The 21,807-nt window shown below is 52.7% G+C and overlaps 2 protein-coding genes across 3 annotated transcripts; one reads left to right on the forward strand and one right to left on the reverse strand.

Moving 5' to 3' along the window:
- Positions 1-825: 825 nt before the first annotated feature.
- Vwa5b2 (von Willebrand factor A domain containing 5B2) lies at positions 826-15,572 on the forward strand. Its single transcript, XM_059276860.1, has 19 exons — positions 826-964; positions 1,043-1,213; positions 3,478-3,697; positions 3,865-4,022; positions 4,655-4,786; positions 5,020-5,144; positions 5,500-5,655; positions 6,292-6,402; positions 6,482-6,690; positions 6,775-6,886; positions 7,344-7,529; positions 11,158-11,329; positions 11,417-11,730; positions 12,098-12,287; positions 12,384-12,737; positions 14,089-14,226; positions 14,298-14,378; positions 14,458-14,663; positions 14,750-15,572. Exons 1-19 carry the CDS (start codon positions 826-828, stop codon positions 15,296-15,298), a joined length of 3,723 nt encoding a protein of 1,240 aa, XP_059132843.1. The 3' UTR covers positions 15,299-15,572.
- Positions 15,573-15,678: 106 nt separating this feature from the next.
- On the reverse strand, positions 15,679-21,764 carry Alg3 (ALG3 alpha-1,3- mannosyltransferase). 2 transcript variants are annotated; one of them, XM_059276863.1, is made up of 9 exons: positions 20,860-21,764; positions 18,816-18,915; positions 18,572-18,719; positions 18,313-18,473; positions 17,749-17,869; positions 17,000-17,205; positions 16,764-16,841; positions 16,079-16,222; positions 15,679-15,922 (listed from the first exon to the last, which is right to left on the reverse strand). In XM_059276863.1, exons 1-9 carry the CDS (start codon positions 21,086-21,088, stop codon positions 15,760-15,762), a joined length of 1,350 nt encoding a protein of 449 aa, XP_059132846.1. In that variant the 5' UTR covers positions 21,089-21,764; the 3' UTR covers positions 15,679-15,759. The 2 variants fall into 2 exon arrangements, with proteins under 2 accessions (XP_059132846.1, XP_059132847.1); XM_059276864.1 differs by having other exon boundaries at positions 20,897-21,763.
- Positions 21,765-21,807: the final 43 nt, after the last annotated feature.

Genomic DNA, 21,807 nt, shown 5'->3' on the forward strand with positions numbered 1-21,807 from the left:
CCAAAGGGAGGGGGTGATCCCAAGACCCACCCTGTAGCATCCCCCGTGGCTACCTCAGCAGCCATCTAGTCTCAGGCCAGCCTGGGCAGGGAGAGGCGCTCTAGACAGATCCCATGGACTCGCGCTGCCGCGACACCTCTGCACAGCCGACCTCCCCAGAGGCGTTTTCGCGTCCCTTTCTTGTTCTTCCTACTGCAACCTTGCAAGCCAGTCTGCAGCCTCTCTCAGTACTCCAGTCTCGAAAGGCAAGGAGAGATAAAGACTGCAGCCCTCTCGGCTCCTTGTCTCACCCGGGCCCTGGGGACCCTTGGGAGCTAGGGGCGCCTGGGTCGATGCTGGCCCTTTAAACCTTTGATCTCCAGAGTATCTTCCATCTCTCCATACGCGCCACTTCCGACAGCTGGCAGCCGTGGGGAACCCAGCGGAAGGGGGAAGGTACGGGGGTGGTGGCGAGGCCCCGAGAAGGTGCGGGAACATCTGTGGACACCCCCGACACACACCCGCAGGGGGACTGGCGGGCGCCTGGACTGGAGGGTTAACCATTAACCCTCCACTTCTCCGCTGCTCAGAGCTGCCCTACGCTCCAGCTACCCAGGTAACGGGCAAGGATGCCCATCTTGCCATCCCTACAACCCCCCCTTTCTTATCTGCCCCACCACCTGTCTGCCTGGAGGCGGGGGAGGGGGGAGGGAGTTCCCGGCTCTGCCTTGCGCCCTCTCCTCTCCAGAGTGCCCAGCCCGAGTTAGGGTCAGGTAGCATAGCTAGCCTTCAGGGCGCAGAGAGGGCCGCCCCTCACCTAGCCCCTGTTCGCGCAGGGTGGGCACCATGCCCGGCCTGTACTGCCCCTCCAGCTGGACGCCGCTGCCGCTCACCGACTCCTGTGTCCGGGCCTATGCCAAGGGACCCTGTCTCAGCCTGCGGGCGCGGCTCACCTACCACAACCCGCAGCCCCAGCCGGTGGACGGTGAGGCCTGGTGCGGGCGCGGGGAGGTGGCAAGTGTCAGGCGGGGTTCGACAGCGCATCTGCCCGCTCCGCTCGCAGGCGTGTTCGTGTACCCGCTGGCCGAGGCGGAGGTGGTGTCTGGCTTCGAGGCCGAGGCAGCCGGACGGCGCGTCTCCTTCCAGCTGCAGAGCCGGCGCCGTTCCCAGGCCCCCTGCTGCCGCGCTCTGGGCCCCGGACTGGGGACCTCTACACCCCGCCGCTGTGCGCAGGGTGAGCTCTGAGCCCGAACCCGCGCCCTCGAATGCCAGCCACAGCTCGGGTTCTTGCACCCTCGTGCCTCCTGCCAGTCTTCTTTCTTCTTCCAGACACTGATTTTATTTTCCATCCATTGATTCATCCCTTCATCCAACAATCATAGACTGGGAGCCTGACCTGGACCTGGTGCTGGAAGAATGTGGCCCAGGCCGAGTCTGAGGTTCACAGCCAGGCAGACAGACACAGCAGGCACTGTACCTACCGTCCAGGTGGCCTGGTCTCTTTAGGATGAGGCAGAGAGCACTCTTCCCCGAGGGAGCGCTCCCCAGTCCCTTATCTCCTAGGCTACACACCTGAGCCTAGTCCCCGTGAACCTGTGAACTGACTAGTTCCTGAATCAAATGCAAAGCCCTGCCTAGCAGACCAGGTTCTCACTCCATCTCGCTAGCCTCCCTCTGGCACCAGGTACCACAGAACTTCCGCAACAGCTCCTTTTATACCTTCCTGCTCTACCACCCCTGGTTCTAACTAGCGCATCTCTGCTCGTTCGTTGAGAGTTATTCGAATGCTTCTCCTTACAAAACTCTCTCTCCCTCATCCTCCACAAATAACTGATTGCACTCTTCCCTTGCTCCTCAGCCCGAAGCACTTAAGAGGGAGCGGAATTGTCACTGCACCTGAAGCATTAGCTCCTGAGTTCAGGGCTGTGCTTTGGTCTCTAGACCCTATCATCTGACACAGAAAAGGGACCCAGGCAGTCTGAAGGGGACGGAAGTCCCGCCCTGTGCTGTGTTCTGTGGTTCGCACCCTGTTCTTTTGTGTATTCATTTATATACTCATTCAATTCTTGCCCATACGGACTATCAGGTAAGAAAAAGGACAGAATCCACTGGTGTTGAGAGTTGGATTAAAGCCTCACACAGACAGGTAGACTCAAGAATAAGGTCTGGGCTCTGACCCCAGGAATGTTCCAGAAAGAGGAGCCAGTATTTAACTGGAAGAGTAGAAATTGGTGAAGTGGAGATTAGGGGTGATGGTATAAACAAAAATGATAGCAATACAGGACCCCAAGTGATTTTCAGCTTATGAAGCCTACATAAAGTTCTATACTATACACAATGTATAGAATGTGCATTGTTTCCCTTGACCTCTTATTGGCAATGATGGCCATGGCCCTTGAAGTTTGGGAGCTTGGCATTCGTTATTTCATTTATTCCTCACCATAGTCTTCAGGATATAATTGTGTTCTCCATTTTATGTAAGAGGAAATGAAGGCTCCCAAGAGGATTGTCAAATGACACAATTAGAAGTCACAGCGCTCAGGCTCAAAACCTGACTGTCTTCTTCTCACTGTGTCAGTCATCGGCCAGCTGCACGGGAGCCCCACTTTGTGGTGGTTGTTTGTTTGTTTTTAGTTTTTGAGACAAGGTCTCACTAAGAAGCTCTGGCTGTCCTGGAACTCACTCTGTAGCCCAGGCTGGCCTCACACTTTCAGAGATCCACCTGCCTCTGCCTCCCGAGTGCTCCCAAAGGCGTGTACCACCATGCTGGGTTTTCTCTCACTCCCTCTCTCTCACCTACTTTTTTATTTAACTTCCTTCTTTTTTTTTTTTTTTTATCTTTTTCTTCCCTTAACTTATTCAGCAAGTATTTCTGGAAAGGATGAACAAATGATTGTTATGAGACAAGGCAAAGTGGGACTGTAAAGGTAAACTGAGGCCAGACTGGGTAGATGGGATTCACATCCAGCAGCAATGGTGACTCAACCCCACTGGTCCTCAAAGAAGTCTACATTCTAAACAGATTCCGTCCTTTGCATATGAACGCTGTTCTGTGTCCTCCAAACCGCTTCTAAGCACATTGCTGCCCCTAACCTCTCTGAAAAGGTAGAAACTTCAGGAGCCACCCTAGTGGGCACTTTAGGGCCCTGGACCTTTTGTGAGCAGAGTTTGTGGAGGTGTCCGTCCACGCACGAGAGGCTCTTGAGGGTGACTGCAGACGAAGGTTGAACAGGACCTTAGGAATGGGTGTGCCCCTCCCTCCAGAGCTCCATCAGCTGTGGTGTGGATGTGCTCTTGCCTGGTGACCGCCAGATCCCCCATCAGCTTGCCTCTCTCACCATTGTTCACCTCACAAGTCATCCTGTCTCATGTGTCTTGCCAACTACACAAAGTCCTGCTTTGCCAGACTTTGTGGTGACTCAGTTTCCTCACCACCACTATCTTCCCGCATCCTCCCTGCTTCTAGTATTCTCTGACTTCTTTTCTTACTTACCATAGGTCATCTTGTCTTGGATCTGGCCCAAGCCCGGTCCACGCTGGTGTTGCCCACTGGCCTTGTTGCTGCGGCTGGTACCATGACAGTGACCCTGTGCAGCAGCCGGGAGTTGCCCTCCAGGCCTGATGGGGTGATGCATGTGGCCCTGCCCACTGTGTTCACCCCGCTGGCCCAGCCAGGCCTGCCAGGGTCCCCCAGGTCTCCGGGGCTCTGTGACGACAGGTTGGGCCTATGGTGATTCTCTTCATCCCTCCCTCCACTTCTCTGGGTCTAGTGAGGGTGAGGGGGCCCCAGGGGATGGGCGGAGTGAAGAATGGTGGGGGTCAGTCAGCCAGAAGGGCGAGTGACCTTCACAGTAGCCCACCAACCCTCCCCATGCTCCCTTCTAGCCCCACCAGCTGCTTCGGGGTAGGCAGCCCTGAGGAGGAAGGGCTGACCTGGGAGCAACCAACTGCCCCTCCGGACGTGTTCTCAGGCCCTGCCCACTGTCCAGCTCCATATACCTTCTCCTTCGAGATGCTGGTGACTGGGCCATGTCTGTTGGCAGGTAGGTGTATCTAGCCTAGCCTACCCACCCTACTCAGTGTGGCAGACTGGGAAATGACTCACAGCTCATAGGTAAGAAAACGGGTAAAAAGAAGGCAGAGGCTGGTCTTAGGAACCTCTAATTAGTATTTTTTGTTTTTGATTGTGTGTTTGTTTGAGACAGGGTTTCATATAATTCAGGCTAGCCTCCAACCTGTTAGGTACCTAAAAACGACCTTGTACCCCTGATCCTCCTGTCTCTCTCTACTGCCTGTACCAGACTGGCTCCCACACTATTTTTATCAATGTAATTCATTTATGTACTACTCTATTCATCGTGTCAAGAGCGATACTTAACAGTGGCAGTGGTCCAAGTAACGAAGTAGATTTTTCTTTGTGCAAGAGCTGGAGGGAGGATGCTAATTGACTATGTCACCCTCTGACCAGCTCGAGCACAGAACTGGGAACCCACATTCTAGCCCTTGTTAGCAGATGTAGCCTTCCTTCTCTATGTAAGCCTGAAGATCAGACTTGGAACATAGCTGCATCAGCCACTCTCCCTGCCCATAGCCAGCATTATCTGGGAAGCCAGTCCTGTGTCTTGGGGCCTGGGGTGACAAATGAGTGACTCATCTTTACCTCTTTGTCCCGCAGGCCTGGAGAGCCCTTCCCATGCCCTGCGTGCGGATGCCCTCCCTCACGCCAGCTCTGCAACCACTATCTGCGTCACACTGGCAGAGGGCCATCAATGTGACCGGGCCTTGGAGATCCTCCTGTACCCCAGTGGTGAGAGATGGGGCACACGGTGGACCGGCTCTGATACGCTTATGAATGGCATGCCTGAGAAGCAGTTTTCAATTACAGTTTAGAACTCCAGGCAACATGAACCGAGTCATCTCGGAGGATGGGCCCCGTGAGGCAAAGAGGCTGAACCTGCAGGCATCCTCTGAAGACAGAGGCTGGGCAGTTGGGGTTCAGAGGCAGGGGCCGCCTGACAGAGTTGTGTATCCTCTTTTCAGAGCCCCATCAGCCACACTTGATGCTGGAGGCTGGTAGCTTGAGCGCAGCAGAGTATGAGGCCCAAGTGAGGGCTCGCCATGACTTTCAGAGGTTGCAGCGCAGGGACAGTGATGGAGAACGGCAGGTATGTGACCAGGCAGTGGAGTTAGCTAAAACCGCACGTGAGAAGCAGGCAGATGGACCCATGTCGGGACGAGTGGGGCTTCTGTTCTCAGGACGCTCTCAGTAGTGCCCCGCCACCACAGAGGGTAGCCGATAATCACAGGAGCGTGAATGAATCCCTCTGAGATAGGTCTCTGAGGGGGGAGGCAGGTCTAACGTGGGCAGACAGCAGCCAGGATGTCATTCAATTGCTACAAAAGAGAGCCCCCTTTAGGTGAATCTGCTAGAAAAAAGGCCCCAAGGCTGGGTCCCCCTGCCCCACCCAGACATAGCTGCACTGAATCTGGCTTACAGCTAACTCTGGCTCCTGTGCTCAGGTGTGGTTCCTGCAGCGGCGTTTCCACAAGGACATCTTGCTGAACCCTGTGCTGGTGCTGAGCTTCTGCCCAGACCTGAGCTCCACACCTGGACACCTGAGTGCGGCCACTCGGGAGCTCCTCTTCCTGTTGGACGGCAGCAGTGCAGCACACAAGGCCTGTGGGGCTCAGTGTGTGGGCGTGGGGGTGGGCAGCAGGCTGTGCCAGGCGGTGGCAGACTCTTGAGGTCAGGGATTCCCTCCCTGGTTGCTTACCATACTATCTACCAAAGAGGGGCCCAATTCTACCTCCGTGGGTCTCTCCCAGACTCCAAGAGCCACACTCTGTGTTCCATTTTGTTTTTTGAGACAGGAGCGCTCTCTCTCTCTCTCTCTCTCTCTCTCTCTATATATATATATATATATATATATATATATATATATATATATATATATATATATATATATATATATATACCTCCTTGGCTGTCCCGGAACTCACTCTGTAGACCAGGCTGGCCTTGAACTCACAGAGATCCGCCTGCCTCTGCCTCCCAAGTGCTGGGATTAAAGGCGTGCGCCACCACCCCTGGCGCTCACACTCTGCCAACCAGGCACAAAGATGAAAACTATATACTTCAAGGCTCCCTTATGTTCCCAGGGACCCACTGCTTCATATGCTCGGGGCTTCTCTCACATGACCTCAGCCAGCCCCTGTTTAATGATAGCCTGGAGAAGACAAACACTCTGCTGTTCCTTGCTCTCTACCGGTGCCAATGGGGCCTCTCATGCTTTTCTTCCTGGCTTTCCCCAGGATGCCATTGTTTTGGCTGTAAAATCCCTGCCAGCCCAGACGCTTGTCAACCTAGCCACGTTTGGGACGTTGGTACAGCCACTCTTCCCAGAGAGCCGGCCTTGCAGTGATGTGAGTATGAGCCAGTCTTTGGGGGCCTCACGGAGCTGTTTCAGTCTAGCCCAGCCCAGCCCAAGCCTTTTCTCTCCAGGACACTGTGCAGCTGATCTGTGAGAGCGTTGAGACTCTGCAGGCTGTGAGTGGGCCCCCTGACGTGCTGGCTGTATTGGATTGGGCCTTAGGGCAACCCCAGCACAGGGCACATCCTCGGCAGCTGTTCCTGATCACTGCCGCCTCACCAATGGCTGCCACTTCTCACCAAGCCCTGGAGTTCATGAGGTGGCACAGAGGGGCAGCCAGGTATGGAGTGGGCAGGTGTAACTCGCTGAGATCGACACCCCTAAGATACTCCTGAATGTCACAGCTGCTTCCCTCCCCTGCCAGGTGCTTCTCCTTTGCATTGGCACCTGCCTGCCACCAGCTGCTCCGTGGCTTGTCTGTCCTCAGCAGGGGGCAGGCCTACTTCCTGAGGCCTGGGGAGAGACTGCAGCCTAAGGTGAGTGTGAGCCTGTGCTCACTTACCTACTTCTGGAGGGCTTTCTCCAGAGCTGCACGTGGAATCTGAAACAGCCTGGTCAGGCCCTGTGATCTTGGCACTCTTACCAGACTTCTTTGTAGTCAGTCTCTCTCCCCGAGAAACCCACTAGAACTATTGATGCTACGACGAGGGAGGCTGTGGAAGGCCAGAGGTACGGGGACGCAGCCTCTGGCCAGCCCCTGAAAGGAGCCTCATCTTCAAGTCTGTCCCACCCAGGAGACAGACCAAGCCCCAAGACTGCGTACTTGGTTCCTTTGCTTGAGTATACCCCAACTCCTTCTCCTGAACCCAGCCTGATTATGCTCCCCATCAGCACAGGGCTGGACAGAGGACATTGGGGAAGGGCAGCCTGCCAGCTCTGGCTGTCTGTCTGTCCGTGACATCCTCCCCCCATGTCCTTTGGCATCCCTTCCAGCTGGTGCAGGCTCTGCGGAAGGCGCTGGAACCTGCTTTGAGTGACATCTCTGTGGACTGGTTTGTGCCTGATGCTGTGGAGGCTCTACTGACACCCCGGGAGATCCCAGCACTCTACCCTGGGGACCAGCTGCTTGGCTACTGCTCACTTTTCAGGGTGGATGGCTTCCGGTCCCGTGCTCTGGGGGTAGGACTGGGCAGGCTACGGTATGCTAGGTGGGCTTGCAGGGGCTGAAGTCCGTGTATCTCCTTCCCTGTCATCCTTCCTTTCTTTTTTGGGCTTTTGAGACAGTTTCTCTTTCTTTCCTTCTTTCTTTCTTCCTTCCTTCCTTCCTTCCTTCCTTCCTTCCTTCCTTTATGTGCATTGGTGTTTTGCCTGCATGTATTTCTGTATGATGGTGTCAGATACCCTAGAACCAGGGTTACAGCCATGTGGGTGGGTGCTGGGAATTGAACCTGGGTCCTCTGGTAGGACAGCCAGTGCTCTTAACCACTGAGCCACCTCTCCAGCAGGAGACAGAGTTTCTCTGTGTAGTTTTGGTGCCTGTCCTGGAACTCTGTCTGTGGACCAGACTGGCCTCAAACTCACAGAGATCCACCTGCCTCAGCCTCCAGAGTGCTGGGATTAAAGGCATACACCACCACTACCTGACTTTATTCTTTTCAGAATTTTTTAAAATTACATTTACTTGTTTTTGTGTGTGTAAGTGTACACATGCATGTGTGTACTCGCAATGGTGTGTAATTTGGAGGTCAGAGGACAACTTGTGGGAGTTTGTTCTTTCCATCTACCATGTGAGGCATGGGGCTTGAACTCAGGCTGTTAGGCTTGGTGGCAAGCACCTAAAACTTCACACAGTACCTTTCAGAAGGCACCATCTGGGCTGGAGAGATGGTGCACCCGTTAAGAGCACTTGTTCTTGTAGAAGACCCAGGTTCAGTTCCCAGCACCCACATGGTGGCTCACAACCATCCATCACTCCAGATCTAGGGGATCTGACCCCCTCTTGTGACCCTGGGCACTAGGCACACACATGGTGCATAGGCATAATGCAAGCAAAACACCCTATACATAAAACAAAACTTAAAAGTCTTTTTAAGCCGGGCGGTGGTGGCGCACGCCTTTAATCCCAGCACTCGGGAGGCAGAGCCAGGTGGATCTCTGTGAGTTCGAGGCCAGCCTGGGCTACCAAGTGAGTTCCAGGAAAAGGCGCAAAGCTGCACAGAGAAACCCTGTCTCAAAAAACCAAAAAAAAAAAAAAAAAAAAGTCTTTTTAAGCAAGCAAGTACCGCCTGGCCATTCTGGTGACACTTGCTGATAGGAGAGCTCATGTCTGTGCTGCTCCTGTCCCAGCTCTGTCACAGTCTGGCCATTTGATGTCAGCACGTCACTTAGCCTCTCTGAGTCCAGTGCCTCCTAGGGAAATAATGCGGCTTTTGGTAGTGTTTTGAATTAATTTATTTTATGAGTGTTTGCATGTGCCCCCCATGTGTGCCTGGAGCCCTTGGAGGTCAACGGAGGGCATCAGATCCCCTGGTACTGGGGTTACAGATGGTTGTGAGCTGTCGTGTGGGTGCTGGAACTAAACCTGGGTCCTGTACAGGAACAAGTGCCCCTAACCTCTGAGCCACCTCTCTGGCCACAGATGACGTGTGTCATGGGCTGCCGGGAAGCAGACCTTGAGTGCTCTTGGCAGGATACTTCACACAGTAGGGCTTTGAGATGTAGCTGTTATTTATTTATTTTTTATGAAACTCTCTCTAGAGGAACTACTCATGCTTCCTCCGTTTTTGATTATGAGGCCACAGAACAGACTGTGTGCCCTTGCCAGGTGGCCAGCTCAGGCCAATTCTGCAGCTCAGCTTTACAGCAGCTTTATTACTGTCAAGGCCAACATGTTGGCTTCGTTTTATTTATTTTTTTATTTTTACTTTTATTTGATGTGCATTGGTGTTTTGCCTGCATGTATGCTGTGTAAGGGTGTTGGATCCTTTGGAACTGGAGTTACAGACAGTTGTGAGCTGCCATGTAGGTGCTGGGAATTGAACCCGGATCTTCTGGAAGGGTATCTAGTGCTATTAAATTTTTTATGTACATGAATGTTCTGCTGGCACCTGTGTATGCGCACCATGTGTGAGCCTGGTGCCTGTGGAGGTCAGAAGAGGGTGTCTGTTCCCCTGGGATTGGGGTTACATACAGTTGAGCCACCATGTGGGTGCTGGGAATCAAATTTGGGTTCTCCACAAGACCAATAAGTGCTCTTAACCACAGAGCCAACTCTCCAGCCTCCTGTTTTCTCTTTAATTTTTTTTATATTTAATTTTAAAAATATTTTTTGGCTTTTTATTTGTTTTTCAAGACAGAGTTTCTCTGTGTAACAAACAGTCCTGGAACTCTCTCTGTAGACCAGGCTGGCCTTGAACTCACAGAGATCCACCTGCTTCTGCCTCCTGAGTGCTGGGATAACAGATGTGTGCCACTACTGCCTGGCATATTTAAAATTTTTAATTAAAATCTAATTATATCACTTCTTCCCTTCTATTTCCTCTCTCCAACCCCTCCAATGCCCCCACTCCCTCTCAAATTGATGACCTTATCTTTATTATTGTTTTATACACACACACACACACACACACACACACACAGCTCAATTTGTCTAAAGTTGCTTGTGTGTTTATGATTTCAGGGCTGACCACTTAATTAGGGGACTCATCCCTGGGAGAGACTGATCTTCCCTCTTTCAGCAATTATTAGTTGCCTATAGTTCTTCGTCTAGGAGTGGAAACGGTATGGTTTCTCCCTTCTATGTTAGCAGAATTGGCAATAAGTATAGTCATTGTTAGGTCTTGTTTAGGCAGCCATGCTGAGGTATCATGGGTCTGGCTTTCCTGTCATTTCTAGGAGATACAATCTTACAGCAGATTTTTTTTTTCTTCGAGACAGGGTTTCTCTGTATTTTTGGTGCCTGTCCTGGATCTTGCTCTGTAGACCAGGCTGGCCTTGAACTCATAGAGATCTGCCTGGCTCTGCCTCCCGAGTGCTGGGGTTAAAGGCGTGCACCATTTGGGCTTGGGCTTGGGCTCAGTGTGTTAAGGCACTTGCTGCCAAGTCTGATGACTTGAGGTCAATCCCAGGACCCACATGGTGGAAAGAGAGCACCAGCTCCTGCAAGTTGTCCTCTGACCACCACAAGTCAGCTGTGGCTTGTACACACATACAAACACATCCCTAATGACAGTAAATAAAAGGCTTGTACGCACATATAAACACATCCCTAATGACAGTAAATAAAAGGCCTTTAAAACCTTATTACATTTTTATTTACTTGAGTGTGTGGCTGTATGCATACCATCACATTCATGTGGAGGTCTGAGGGCAACTTTGTACACTCAGTTTGTCTTTCTACCTTCACATTGGTTCCAGGGGTCAAACATAAGTGGTCAGGTTTGTACAGCAAGTGCCTTTACCCACTGAGCCATTTTGCTGGTCCTTGTTTCTTACTTGTTAGCTTTTACTTGCTATGACTTAAAATTATGCTTGGAGCTGGATGTGGTGGTGCACGCCTTTAATCCCAGCACTCAGGAGTCAGAGGCAGGTGGATCTCTGTGAGTTTGAGGTCGGCCTGGTCTACAGAGTGAGTTCTAAGACATCCAGAGCTATATAGTGAGACTCTGTCTCAGAAAAACAAACAAAAAAACCCATACATACACACACACACACACACACACACACACACACACACACACATACATACACACATGCTTGGGAAAAGGTATTAATTAGTATAAATTTTCCTCAATACCGTTTTCCCCAGGGCCAAGAGCCTGGTTGGCAGAGCTTGGGCGGTTCAGTGTTCCCATCTCCAGAGGAGGCATTCTCTGTCACCAGCCCTGGCACTGAGCCTACACACACCACAGAGCCACTGGGAACAAGCACTGTGTCAGCAGAGCTGTCGAGCCCGTGGGCTGCAGGAGACTCAGAGCAGAGTGAGCACCCTGGCATGTGTTTGTAGCTGTGTTGGACAGGGTGAGGGGAAGGGTCGGGGCTGGGCTTATTCTCCCGCTTTCCAGCAGGCGTCGAAGCCCTGGCAGACCCAGGCATGGACCCTGGACCCAATCCCTCATCTGACACAGCTATATGGCGTCGAATCTTTCAGTCCTCATACATCCGGGAGCAGTATGTGCTAACCCACTGCTCTGCCAGCCCTGAGCCAGGCCCAGGCTCCACCTGCAGCAGCGAGTCCCCAGGATCTCAGGGCCCTGGCTCCCCCAATGGTAGTCTTCCCCTGGACCCCCCTTCTCAGCAGGGCTGCCGAAGCCTGGCCTGGGTAGAACCTGCAGGCTCTCGCTCTTGCCCCCTGCCTGTACCCCCACCAGCTCCATTCAAGGTGAGATCTAGCACACATTCATCCATCATGTATCCAGCAAACATTTATTTACCATCTTCAGTGTGCAATGTTTATTATTGTCTAACTAGAGAGATAGACGTGTAGTCTACATCTGTGATGTCACAACCAGTAATGAGCATAGAGACATGGTATGGGTGCTTAGAGTCAGAACGACTGTTAGAGGGAGTTAGGAAAGCAAGGTATGCCAAGGAGAAGAAGCAAATTCTTGCACATATATAAAAAGAGTCAAGAAACAATCTGAAGTGGGAAATACTGTTAGATGACATAGAATTATGGGCAGCTGCCAAGTTTATGATGGCCAGAAACTGAATTCCTTGACTAGTGACCTTCCACATCTCACCGACAGGTGGGAGCCCTGAGCGCTGAGGTGCTGGGCCGTCGGCACAGAGCAGCTCTGGCTGGGCGAAGTCTCTCATCTCCCTCAGGCCGGGCAAACCCAGTCCCTGGTAGACCCCGGCACCCCTCTCTAGATGCAATAGCAGATGGAACAGGCCCTGAGCCAAGACAACAGCTGGGTCAGGGCCTGGATGATTCAGGTAAGGGTTGGGTGGGAAACTGGGTTTCTGATACCAAGGCTGTGGGGACATGCAGCATAGCGCACCATGTCGCCTATACCCGACATCTCTCCCCAGGAAACTTGCTCTCCCCTGCTCCCCTGGACTGGGACATGCTGATGGAACCATCTTTCTTATTCAAGGCTGTGCCACCCAATGGGGATTCAGCCCCTCCAGCAGAGCCTCTGCCTCCCCAGGCTCCACGTTGTCATGTGGTGATCCGGGCCCTGTGCGGGGACCAGCCAATGTGCTGGGAGGTGGGTGTAGGGCTGGAGGAGCTCTGGGATCCTGGGGATGGCTCACAGCCTGCATCACTCCCCGTAAGAGAAGCTGCGTGGGATCAGGCACTCCACCGGCTGACCGCAGCCTCTGTGGTCCGGGACAACGAACAGCTGGCTCTCCGTGGAAGAGCCGAAACCACAGCCGAGCAAGGTAAGTGGCCAGTAGACACAGCTCAGGCACAAAGGTTTGGAACAGAGACTAGTAAAGTGCGGGTCTGTGTGTTAAATCCCGGCTCCTCACTCGGTCACAGAAGATTTGAGGGGACTCACCACACTGACAAGGGAAGAAATTTTGCAGAGTAATAAGAAAAAGTAAAAATAAAGGAAACTAAGGCTGGAGAGATGGTCCAGTGGTTAGAGCACTGGCGGCTCTCCCAGAGGACCCAGGTTCAATGTCCAGCATCCACATGGTGGCTCACAACCGTCTGTAACTCCAGTTCCAGGAGATCCAACACCCTCTTCTGGCCTCTATGCGCACCAGGCATGTATGTAATGCAAAGACACACATGCAGGCCAAACACCCACACACATAAAACAATAATAAATGATAAAAGGAAACACAAAGGTATATTACAAGACACACAACATTAAGTTATATACCCTTGCAAGCATAGGACCCCAAATTAGGATGCTTCCTAGCAGCCAAAATGGAAGGCAGCATGATCTTGTAATAAAGTGAATGCAACAGGAAAATAAATCTTCCATTCAAGGAGACTATTAAGATCCAAGTTAAAACTTCAGTTCCTCACTGTCCCTGGCCACACTGTAAGTACCCAACAGTCACATGACGTTAATGACTACCAGGTTGGATCATGCAGACAGAACTGGGAGGAGGAGCCTGTGGCTCCGCCCACCCCTGCAGTTGCTTTCCATGAACAACTGGAATGGTGGACAGTACACGTGCTGGGGGTCGTGCTGGGGGTCGGGGCACTTGTCTGAAATCCTAGCAGTCGGCAGGCTAAGGCAAGAAGATTGAGAGTTCTGGGCCAACCTACGTTACATAAGACCTTGTCAAAAATAAAGAGCCTCCCTGATGTCCTGGGGTGGGCCATCCAACACCCTTGGATACTCTAAGACTTGCCTATGCCCAACCTCCTCCCTACATTTGAATCATACAAACAAGAAGAAAAGCTGGGTGTGAGTGTGATGTACATCTCAACACTGAAGGCAAAGGCAGGAGGATCACTCTAGGTTACCAACTTCTGGGCTCTGGGGGGTCCTGGTCCTACCGTGGGTTGGAGACTCAGCCTATTGTCAAAGTCGGGAAGAGCTGGTTCTGGATCACCTTTGGCCATCCTCGATGTTCAAAGGGAACAGGAGCCATAGGGAACATTCTAGTTGTGTTTGAGACAGGTTCTCACCCTGTAGTCCTGGCACTCACAGATGTCAACTTGCCTTAGCCTCCCGAGTGCTGGGATCAAAGCCACTTTTGGCTTTCCAGTGTTTTTATGCATCTTTCTATAGATGGTGGGAGTTGAGCATGCTGCTGCTTTGATTTGCAGGCCGAGTCAGAAGGTCCTGGCTCCGAGCCGTTCAGACGAGCAAGGCCAGCTCTGCCCCATCCCACTTCACCTGCCCTGTTGCTGTAGATGCTTCCACTAGGGAGGTCTTGCCTGGAGCCCTGCAGGTGTGGAGCTCAGGTACGGTCCTTCCCTGGTGTGACTCTCACCTTGCTGGCTACCCAGTGGGCCTGACTCCTGTATTCCTGTAGATCCAGCTGAGCTCTCGGGCACTTCTGTCTCTCAAGAACCTCTAGCTGCAGCCCCTCTGCCCACGGCAGTCCACTCTAAAGGTATGCAGTGGGTTGGGCACACGGGGCCTTTAGGTATTGGGTGACCCTACTGTAGGACATCAGGGAGGCTCTTCTGCAGGTGCCTGGGACCCGGACCTAAATGATAACTCCAAGTCGGCATTGGGGGAGCCCATATCTCCTACTGGAGGTCATCGTGGCTTGCCCCGCCAGCCTTCAGCCTCTTCCAGGCTCAGCCTGGGTCGTCATCGCAGACTCTGCAGCTCCAATAAGGGCCAGATTAGTGACAGCACCAGTGATGGCAGCAACCACGACTACCTGCCTTTGGTGAGGACTGGGGAGGTGGAGGGTGGCACCACCGGGGCCAGAGCTCTGTCTCAGCTCCCCTCTCCCCCCACCTCTTCTCTCCTCAGGTGCGACTGCAAGAGGCACCGGGCTCCTTCCGCCTGGACGAGCCCTTCTGTGCCGCTGTGTGCATTCCTCAAGAGCGCCTGTGCCGAGCCTCGCCCTTTGCTGCTCACCGTGCCAGCCTCAGCCCCACCTCAGCCTCATCTCCTTGGGCACTGCTGGGCCCTGGTATTGGCCAGGGTGACAGCGCCACGGCCTCCTGCAGCCAGTCCCCCAGCTCAGGCTCTGAGGGTCCAGGCCAGGCAGACAGTGGCCGGGGCTCAGATACTGAGGTCTCAGAAGGAGTGGAAAGGCAGGGCAGCTCTGACCTGCGGGGGCGCACCTGGGCCACAGCAGTGGCCCTGGCATGGCTGGAGCACCGCTGTGCAGCTGCCTTTGGCGAGTGGGAACTGACAGCATCCAAAGCTGATTGCTGGCTGAGGGCCCAACAGCTGCCTGACGGCCTTGAGCTGACTGCGCTCAAAGCTGCTGCGCGGGGCCTCTTTTTGTTACTGCGACACTGGGACCAAAACCTGCAGCTACACTTGCTGTGTTACAGCCCTGCAAATGTGTAAGGCTGCCTGCAGCTCTGGCTAGCGACCCCCTAACATGAAGTCACTGCCACCCAGGGCCAGTCTCTTGGTGCTGGGAAAGAATAAGTTGGTGTCTGCTGTCCCCTCCACCGCTTCATTCCTCCCCCAAGCCCCCTTGCCACCACAGAAAGTGCCTGCCTGTGCTCTCTTCTCTCCTCCCACACCATACCCCTCCCATGGGCTCTGAGCTCTCTATAGGACAACGGAAGAGGAGAGAGCCACAGCCCCAAACCCTATGCAATAAAGTGCCTCTAAGACTGCCTGATGGGTTTTTATCTGTTGGGAAGATGCACCTCATAGCACCTAGGCACAGGACGGCCTAGGCATGAACAACCACTACCTTTATGTAGGCTGCACAAAGGTGGACTTGGCAAGGTTTATTCTAAACACAGAGTCCATTCCACCCACGATCCTGGGCGGGTCCTAGAAGGATGAGGTGGATTTCAGTGAGTTTTCTTGCTAGGCTGGATGCTCTTGGGGAAAGACTGAGGGGACAGCCAGAGCTGCAGCAGGATGACAGCATGGCAGATGTGCAGGGAGGCAGAGCTGAAGGATGTGGATGGATACGTGTTCCACGAGAGCTCAATGAGTCCCAGCACCAGCAACCTGGAATCGAGAAATGGATCTTATCCATCTCCAGGTCTGCGGCTCTTGGACTTCTCAGGCCCTAGACCCACCCACCGTGCTCTTCTAGGGCCACAGCTTTCGGGGGGAGGAGTTCCCTAGCCTTTGCTCCCTCTCCCAGGTTGTCCCAGCCAGTACCTGAGCAGGTGTGTGAGCCAGCGTGCAGGCATGGCCCACAGGAGGTAGGGCAGGGTGTGGAAATACCAGACATAGAACTGGTAGTGGAGGGAGCGGCTGAAGCAGATGCCGATGAAGTTGGAGGTGAAGAGGGTGGACACAATCTGTAATGTGGTAGTTAAGGCTCTGGGCAGGAATAGAGGGGTGGGTGGAGGGTAAGGATTCAAAAAGAGGGGCAAAGTTCTGGGGTCAGAATGCACCTTACCCTGGCTCGGCCACTCCCACATGCATGCCCCGACAAGCCTCTCTGGATCTGTTCCTCAGTTTGGTAGGGTGACAGGAATGTTTGGGACTGTAAAGCCTAAAGGAGTTTGACTCCCTCGCTAGCCCTAATTCTTCTTCTGTAAAATTAATCCAAGTACCTCCCCAACTCAGGTGGATTTTACACATTAGGACGTATGGAATCTTAGGACAATACAAAGAGGTGTGCACACACCCACAATGCTGGCCCTGTATGTACAATTCAGAACAAACTGTGCTAGGATGTGTAAGGTGCTCAATGCAATATTTGCTGCAGAGGACAGGCTCTATGAATGGGCTCCTGCCTCTTCTCAAGATAGCCAGCTCTGGAATCTGAGGCCAACAGACTGAGCCTCTACCTGCACTTGGACAGATCAAAACTTACTTTTCCATGATTTAAAGGATATGGTTAGGTGTGAGGGGTTGGGGTGGAACTTTCCTCTTGGAAGGAACCTTCAGCAACAACAGAATACTTTCCCCTGTTCTGAAGAGAAGTCAGTGAGAGATTTAGCAAGCCCCAATTGTGTGCCAAACTCTAGATCAACCTCCGTGAACTTAACGTCTCCCCCAAGTAGCTCCTAAGGCCTAAGCTCTTCACTTCATTCCCTGAGTCGTCCCATGACAGTCGCCCTGGTTTCTTACCTGTGCCACCTACAGAGGGCGAACAGCAAGAGGAGGGTAAGATGGGCAGCCAACAGGGCCAGATGGAAGGCGCGGTGCAGGAAGACGGCCTCGGGAAGGAAGCGCCAGTTCACTGTCCATTGGAAGAGAAACTGACGGCCAAGGTCAAAGGAGCGGGAAAGGTAGCCAACGGGGTTCTCCAGCAGGAAGGGCAGTCCTAGCACCACCTGAGGACGGGGGTGTGCCAGCAGAGCTGCTAAGGCTCACCCCAGCCTTCAGGGTAATCATTAGGGGCACACAGTGGGACGGAAGCCCCAGAAGCTCCGGTATTCCCACCAGGAGTAGCAGGAAGCCCCCCCCTACTCCCACCCCCTGCCAGAGCCAGACACCACGGCAGCAGCATAGGAGGGAGGTGATCACACTGCCTTCCTCAAGAGTCTCCCTGATTGTCCCGGCTGGCCTGGCATTTGCTATGTACACCAGACTGGCCTTGAACTCAGATCCACCTGCCTCTGTCTCCCAAGTGCTAGGGTTAAGGATGCATTCCACCATGCCCAGCTGATTCACCAGGTCTTAAGCAGGCAGCTCTAGGAAGCCTCTCAGATGCCTGCCAAATTCAGTAGCCATGGAAACTAAAGCACAGAGCCAGTGGCTGCCCAGCTCAGAATGAACTCCAAACTCTGTCTGCTGGCTTTTGAGGAAGCCGCAGGAGATTTGAGGGGACCTGAAAGTGGTTCTTTCTCATCGCTAAGGGGAGGATGAAGAGGCACCTGAACAGCAGCACAGATGGCCAGCTTGGGCAGGGCACCACGGAAGCCAAACTGAGTAAGAAGAAGGAACAGCAACCCAGGGGCGAAGAGTAGCACATTCATCTTCACAGAGACGGCCAGGCTGAAAGGGTAAAGGAGGGAACGGTGGAGGAGCAGCTCCAGGACTATGTGCCCCATGCAAAGACACACCCACCTCCCTACAGATGTCTCCCCAGGCCAGCAAGCACCAGGATGTGGTTCCCATCCAGAACTGCTACAGGGGCATAAGATGGCCAGAGGGAGGCTGAGAGGAAAGGAGTAACACCTCGTCCCTATGTCCAGACTAACTAACACAAACTGAGTAACACATTTTCAGTGCTCAAGGGCCAACTCCAACAATGGATGCCATGGGGACAAGATGGGAAGAAAACACAGGGAAAGAGGGACTTTTCTACAGACCTTGGACTTGTTCAGGGAGGCTTAGCGTGATGAACATAATGACTCTTTATGGCCTCTGTTGCAGAACACCGGGGAGAAATGGAAATGCCCATGGTGACAGAGGGGGCTGAAGGGCGAGGCACTGACCTGAAACAGCAGCAGCCCCAGCCCCAGGAGTTTGCCAGGAAGAGGTTGATGCTTAGGAAGAGCAATGCCATAGCCACTGGGTCATTGAAGAGCCGCAGCACAAAGATGGAATGGACCCGGTAAGAGGCGCAACACATGAAGAAAAAGACGAAAGGAGGCACCTAAAGGGGGGCGGGGTGCCAGGGTCAGCTTCCCAAACCTGAGTCATCCCCGTCCCCACTTCAGGCCAGGGCTAGCTGGTCCCATGGCATAGACTCACCTTGGAGGTCTGGTGGTATATCAAGAAAACAAGTAGCAAGGTGACCAGGTAGAGCACAGCAAAGATGTTCTGGGCCATGGCGATGTCCGTGCCCCGGCCAGTCACATAGTACAGCACCATAAAGATGTACACAAAACCAGCTGGGTAGCTGGGAGATGGAAGGGACCGTGAGCCTCGGCCAGGGCAATCAACTTGGTGCCCTCCCAGCCCATCACAGTCCCCTCAAATCCCTGTCCGCACTCACACAAGAGGTCCGGTGTCACCCTGCAGCTGTGTGTAGTCATATGTGCCATTGATGACACCCTCCACTTGGGCCATGTAGGCTTTCCAGTCAATCTCTGTGTCTGGAAGAAGATGACATGGTCCAGTTACTTCTGAGTCCAGGACTTGCCTGCCTCTAACCCCCATGTCTTCAGACCACCAAAGCACAGAGTTCTTATTCCAGGGGCTTCTTCCATCATCACCCCTTGTCTAACTGCACAGAGTACATTCTCTGGGTGATCCCAGGTACTGTGTGTGTGTGTGTGTGTGTGTGTGTGTGTGTGTGTGTGTGTCTGAAGGCCAGGGGTTGACGTCTGGTGTCTTCCTCCATCACTTTCTACCACGTGTGTATGTGTACACATACACAGACATATGGTACATCTGTAGAGTCTAGCTAGTCAGTTTGCTCCAAGGACCCCCTGCCCTGCCTCTCCTGTGCTGGGATTACAGGTGGGCCACCATGCCTGCCTGGCATTTATGTAGAGTACTGGGGTCTGAACTGTTTTTCACACTTGCACGGCAAACACTACCTGCTAAGCCATCCCCTTCGTCCCATGAACCCAGGTATCTCAAACTCAGCATCTAGAACTGAATTTATGATCTTTCTTCCTACTCCAAATTCACTCTCCTTCCTGGGTTCCTTGAATAGTACCACAAGCCTGGGTACCATGTTGTCATACACTTCTCTCCTTTTCACTTTTTTTTTTGGGGGGGGTGGGGGGAGGGTTGTTTTCCCTGGCTGTCCTAGAACTCACTCTATAGACCAAGCTGGCCTCGAACTTAGAGATCCGCCTGCCTCTGTCTCCCAGGAGCTGGAATTAGGCGTGCGATACCATTGCCTAGCTTCCTTTCCAGTTTTTGTTTTTGTTTTTGGTTTTGGTTTTCTGAGACAGGGTTTCTCTGTGTAGCTTTGCGCCTTTCCTGGAACTCACTCTGTAGCCCAGGCTGGCATTGAACTCACAGAGATCCGCCTGCCTCCGCCTCCTGAGTGCTGGGATTAAAGGCGTGCACCACCACCACCACCACCACCACCACCACCGCCCTGCTTTTTTTTTTTTTAATGATTTATTTATTTTTATTATATATGCATTGGTGTTCTGCCTGCTGTATTTCTGTGTAAGGGTGTCAGATTCCCTGGAGCTGGAGTTTCAGACAGTTGTGAGCTGGGAATACTGGTGCTAGGAATTGAACCCGGTTTCTCTGGAATGGCAGTCAGTGCTCTCCGGCCCTCCTTTTCAGTTCTTAAAAGGAAAAATGCTTGCTCTCTTTCTCTCTCTCTCTTTTGTGTGTGCATATGCACATGTGTGTGTGCATATGCACATGTGTGTGTGCACATGTGTGTGGGTGTGTATGCATATATGTGTACATGAGGCTAGAAGTTAATGGTGAGTATCTTTCTTGAATGTTCCTTACTCTCATTAAGAAACCAAACCAACAACAACAAAAACAGGGTCTTTATGAAGTCAGTTATGGTGCCCGCCTTTAATCTCAACATTTGGGAGCCTGAAGCAGGCAGATCTCTGTGAGTTTGAGGCCACCCTGGTCTATATAGCAAGTTCCAGGCCAGTTAGGACTACACAATGAGACCCTTAAAAAAAAAGTAGGCTGATCCCGGAAAAAAGACACCAGTAGTACCTAATGAACTCAAGTGTTCACAAAGTTCTTCATTCTTCAGAAGGACTTTCAAGACATAAGAATTAAATGCATGAAAAAACAGATCTGGGAGGGGAAGTGACTGTCTAAGGGTACAGACAAGTAGCAGCAACGGCACATTAATTGTGGCCAGAACTGACTCCCAAGCGGCTTATGCTTTCTTAGCAGGCTGGATTTTAAATGCTGAGGGCAATCTCTAGGATCACCTCCCTTCCTTATGGGAGAGAGATGATGATCACTTTTCTGGAAAGCGGGCTCGGGGCTCGGGTAAAGGGTAGGGTTTGAATGATGAATGAATGCTCTGTAATCTGGTTTGCGTCGAAGGTTCGGGTCTCCATCCCTCCCTCCAGTTCTCTCCCCTTCAGTGAACTCACATGCCACCCTGTGAATGACCCAGAAGGTGATGCCCACCTCTGCTAGGCAAAGGCAGGAGGCCACCAGCAGTGTGTAGCGCGGCTCTCGCAACAGAAGGCAGCATTCTTGCCAGGCCCGCTGTAGCCATTGTTTCCAGAGTCCCGCCGGCTGGGCTACGGGACCCGGCGGGCCGCGTTTCCGCAGCCCAGCAGCCATCTTGACGGTGCGCCACTCTTGCGGTCCCACCATCAGGGAAAAGCAACCCTAAGACACTAGGTTCCGCTCCCCGCCCCGCGCGTCCTCTGGAACGAAACGCTGATCCGAGTAACAAGATTCTTTTTTTTTATTCCGTTGCTGTTTATTTCTTCTAATCGGGCTTAGGGCGCCAGGGTTTCCAGCTAAAGATGGTTCATTGCATACACGTTTGGTGCTTATAACATGTAGTGGTGAGAAATATTTCTAATATGGATATGTGGACGTGAATAGGGTAAGATAGCTGGCGCTCAGAACGCATCTCCTTTGGAGGACTACACGCTGTTGTAATAAAAGTATCCACACACTTCTCGGTGTATGTACCGTACAGAGCACATAAACGCTAATATATCAGAATGTTTGCCTAGAAAATAGCAGTTCAGGACTCTGTTCTCCAAGCCCAGTTTTCCACTTGGCCTGTGTCGAGTCATTGTGTTTACGGTAGGTGGCAAAGCTTCTTTCTGCTTTCCTCTCGCCTTCCTTCGGGCGATCCAAACGTCTTCGGAAGGGAATCTCTCATTAATCAGGCTTCTTAATGGAAAGCGTTGTTGAAACCTAACCCGAGAGGACGCCGTGATGAGCCTGGGTGAGCCTGACACGAGAAAGTGGGAGCGAGTTGAGAGGGGAAGTACGTTAAGACGCCAAACAACTCGGCTTCCCAGCCGGAAGATTTTCAAAACAGAGCTTAGAAAACGCCGGAAGTTCCACGTGTCTGC

This window comes from Peromyscus eremicus, chromosome 12 (assembly GCF_949786415.1).
Source record: "Peromyscus eremicus chromosome 12, PerEre_H2_v1, whole genome shotgun sequence".
NCBI classification, from domain to species: domain Eukaryota; kingdom Metazoa; phylum Chordata; class Mammalia; order Rodentia; family Cricetidae; genus Peromyscus; species Peromyscus eremicus.

Bases quoted from the DNA above. Each gene is read 5' to 3' on its own strand.
- Vwa5b2 (XM_059276860.1), top strand. From the start codon at position 826: ATGCCCGGCCTGTACTGCCCCTCCAGCTGGACGCCGCTGCCGCTCACC. The intron at 6,691-6,774 runs GTATGGAGTGGG...CTCCCCTGCCAG, and splicing joins TGGCACAGAGGGGCAGCCAG to GTGCTTCTCCTTTGCATTGG. The intron at 7,530-11,157 runs GTAGGACTGGGC...CGTTTTCCCCAG, and splicing joins TCCGGTCCCGTGCTCTGGGG to GGCCAAGAGCCTGGTTGGCA.
- Alg3 (XM_059276863.1), bottom strand. From the start codon at position 21,088: ATGGTGGGACCGCAAGAGTGGCGCACCGTCAAGATGGCTGCTGGGCTG. The intron at 18,720-18,815 runs GTGAGTGCGGAC...TCCATCTCCCAG, and splicing joins GGTGACACCGGACCTCTTGT to CTACCCAGCTGGTTTTGTGT. The intron at 16,842-16,999 runs GTAAGAAACCAG...ACTTCTCTTCAG, and splicing joins GCCCTCTGTAGGTGGCACAG to AACAGGGGAAAGTATTCTGT.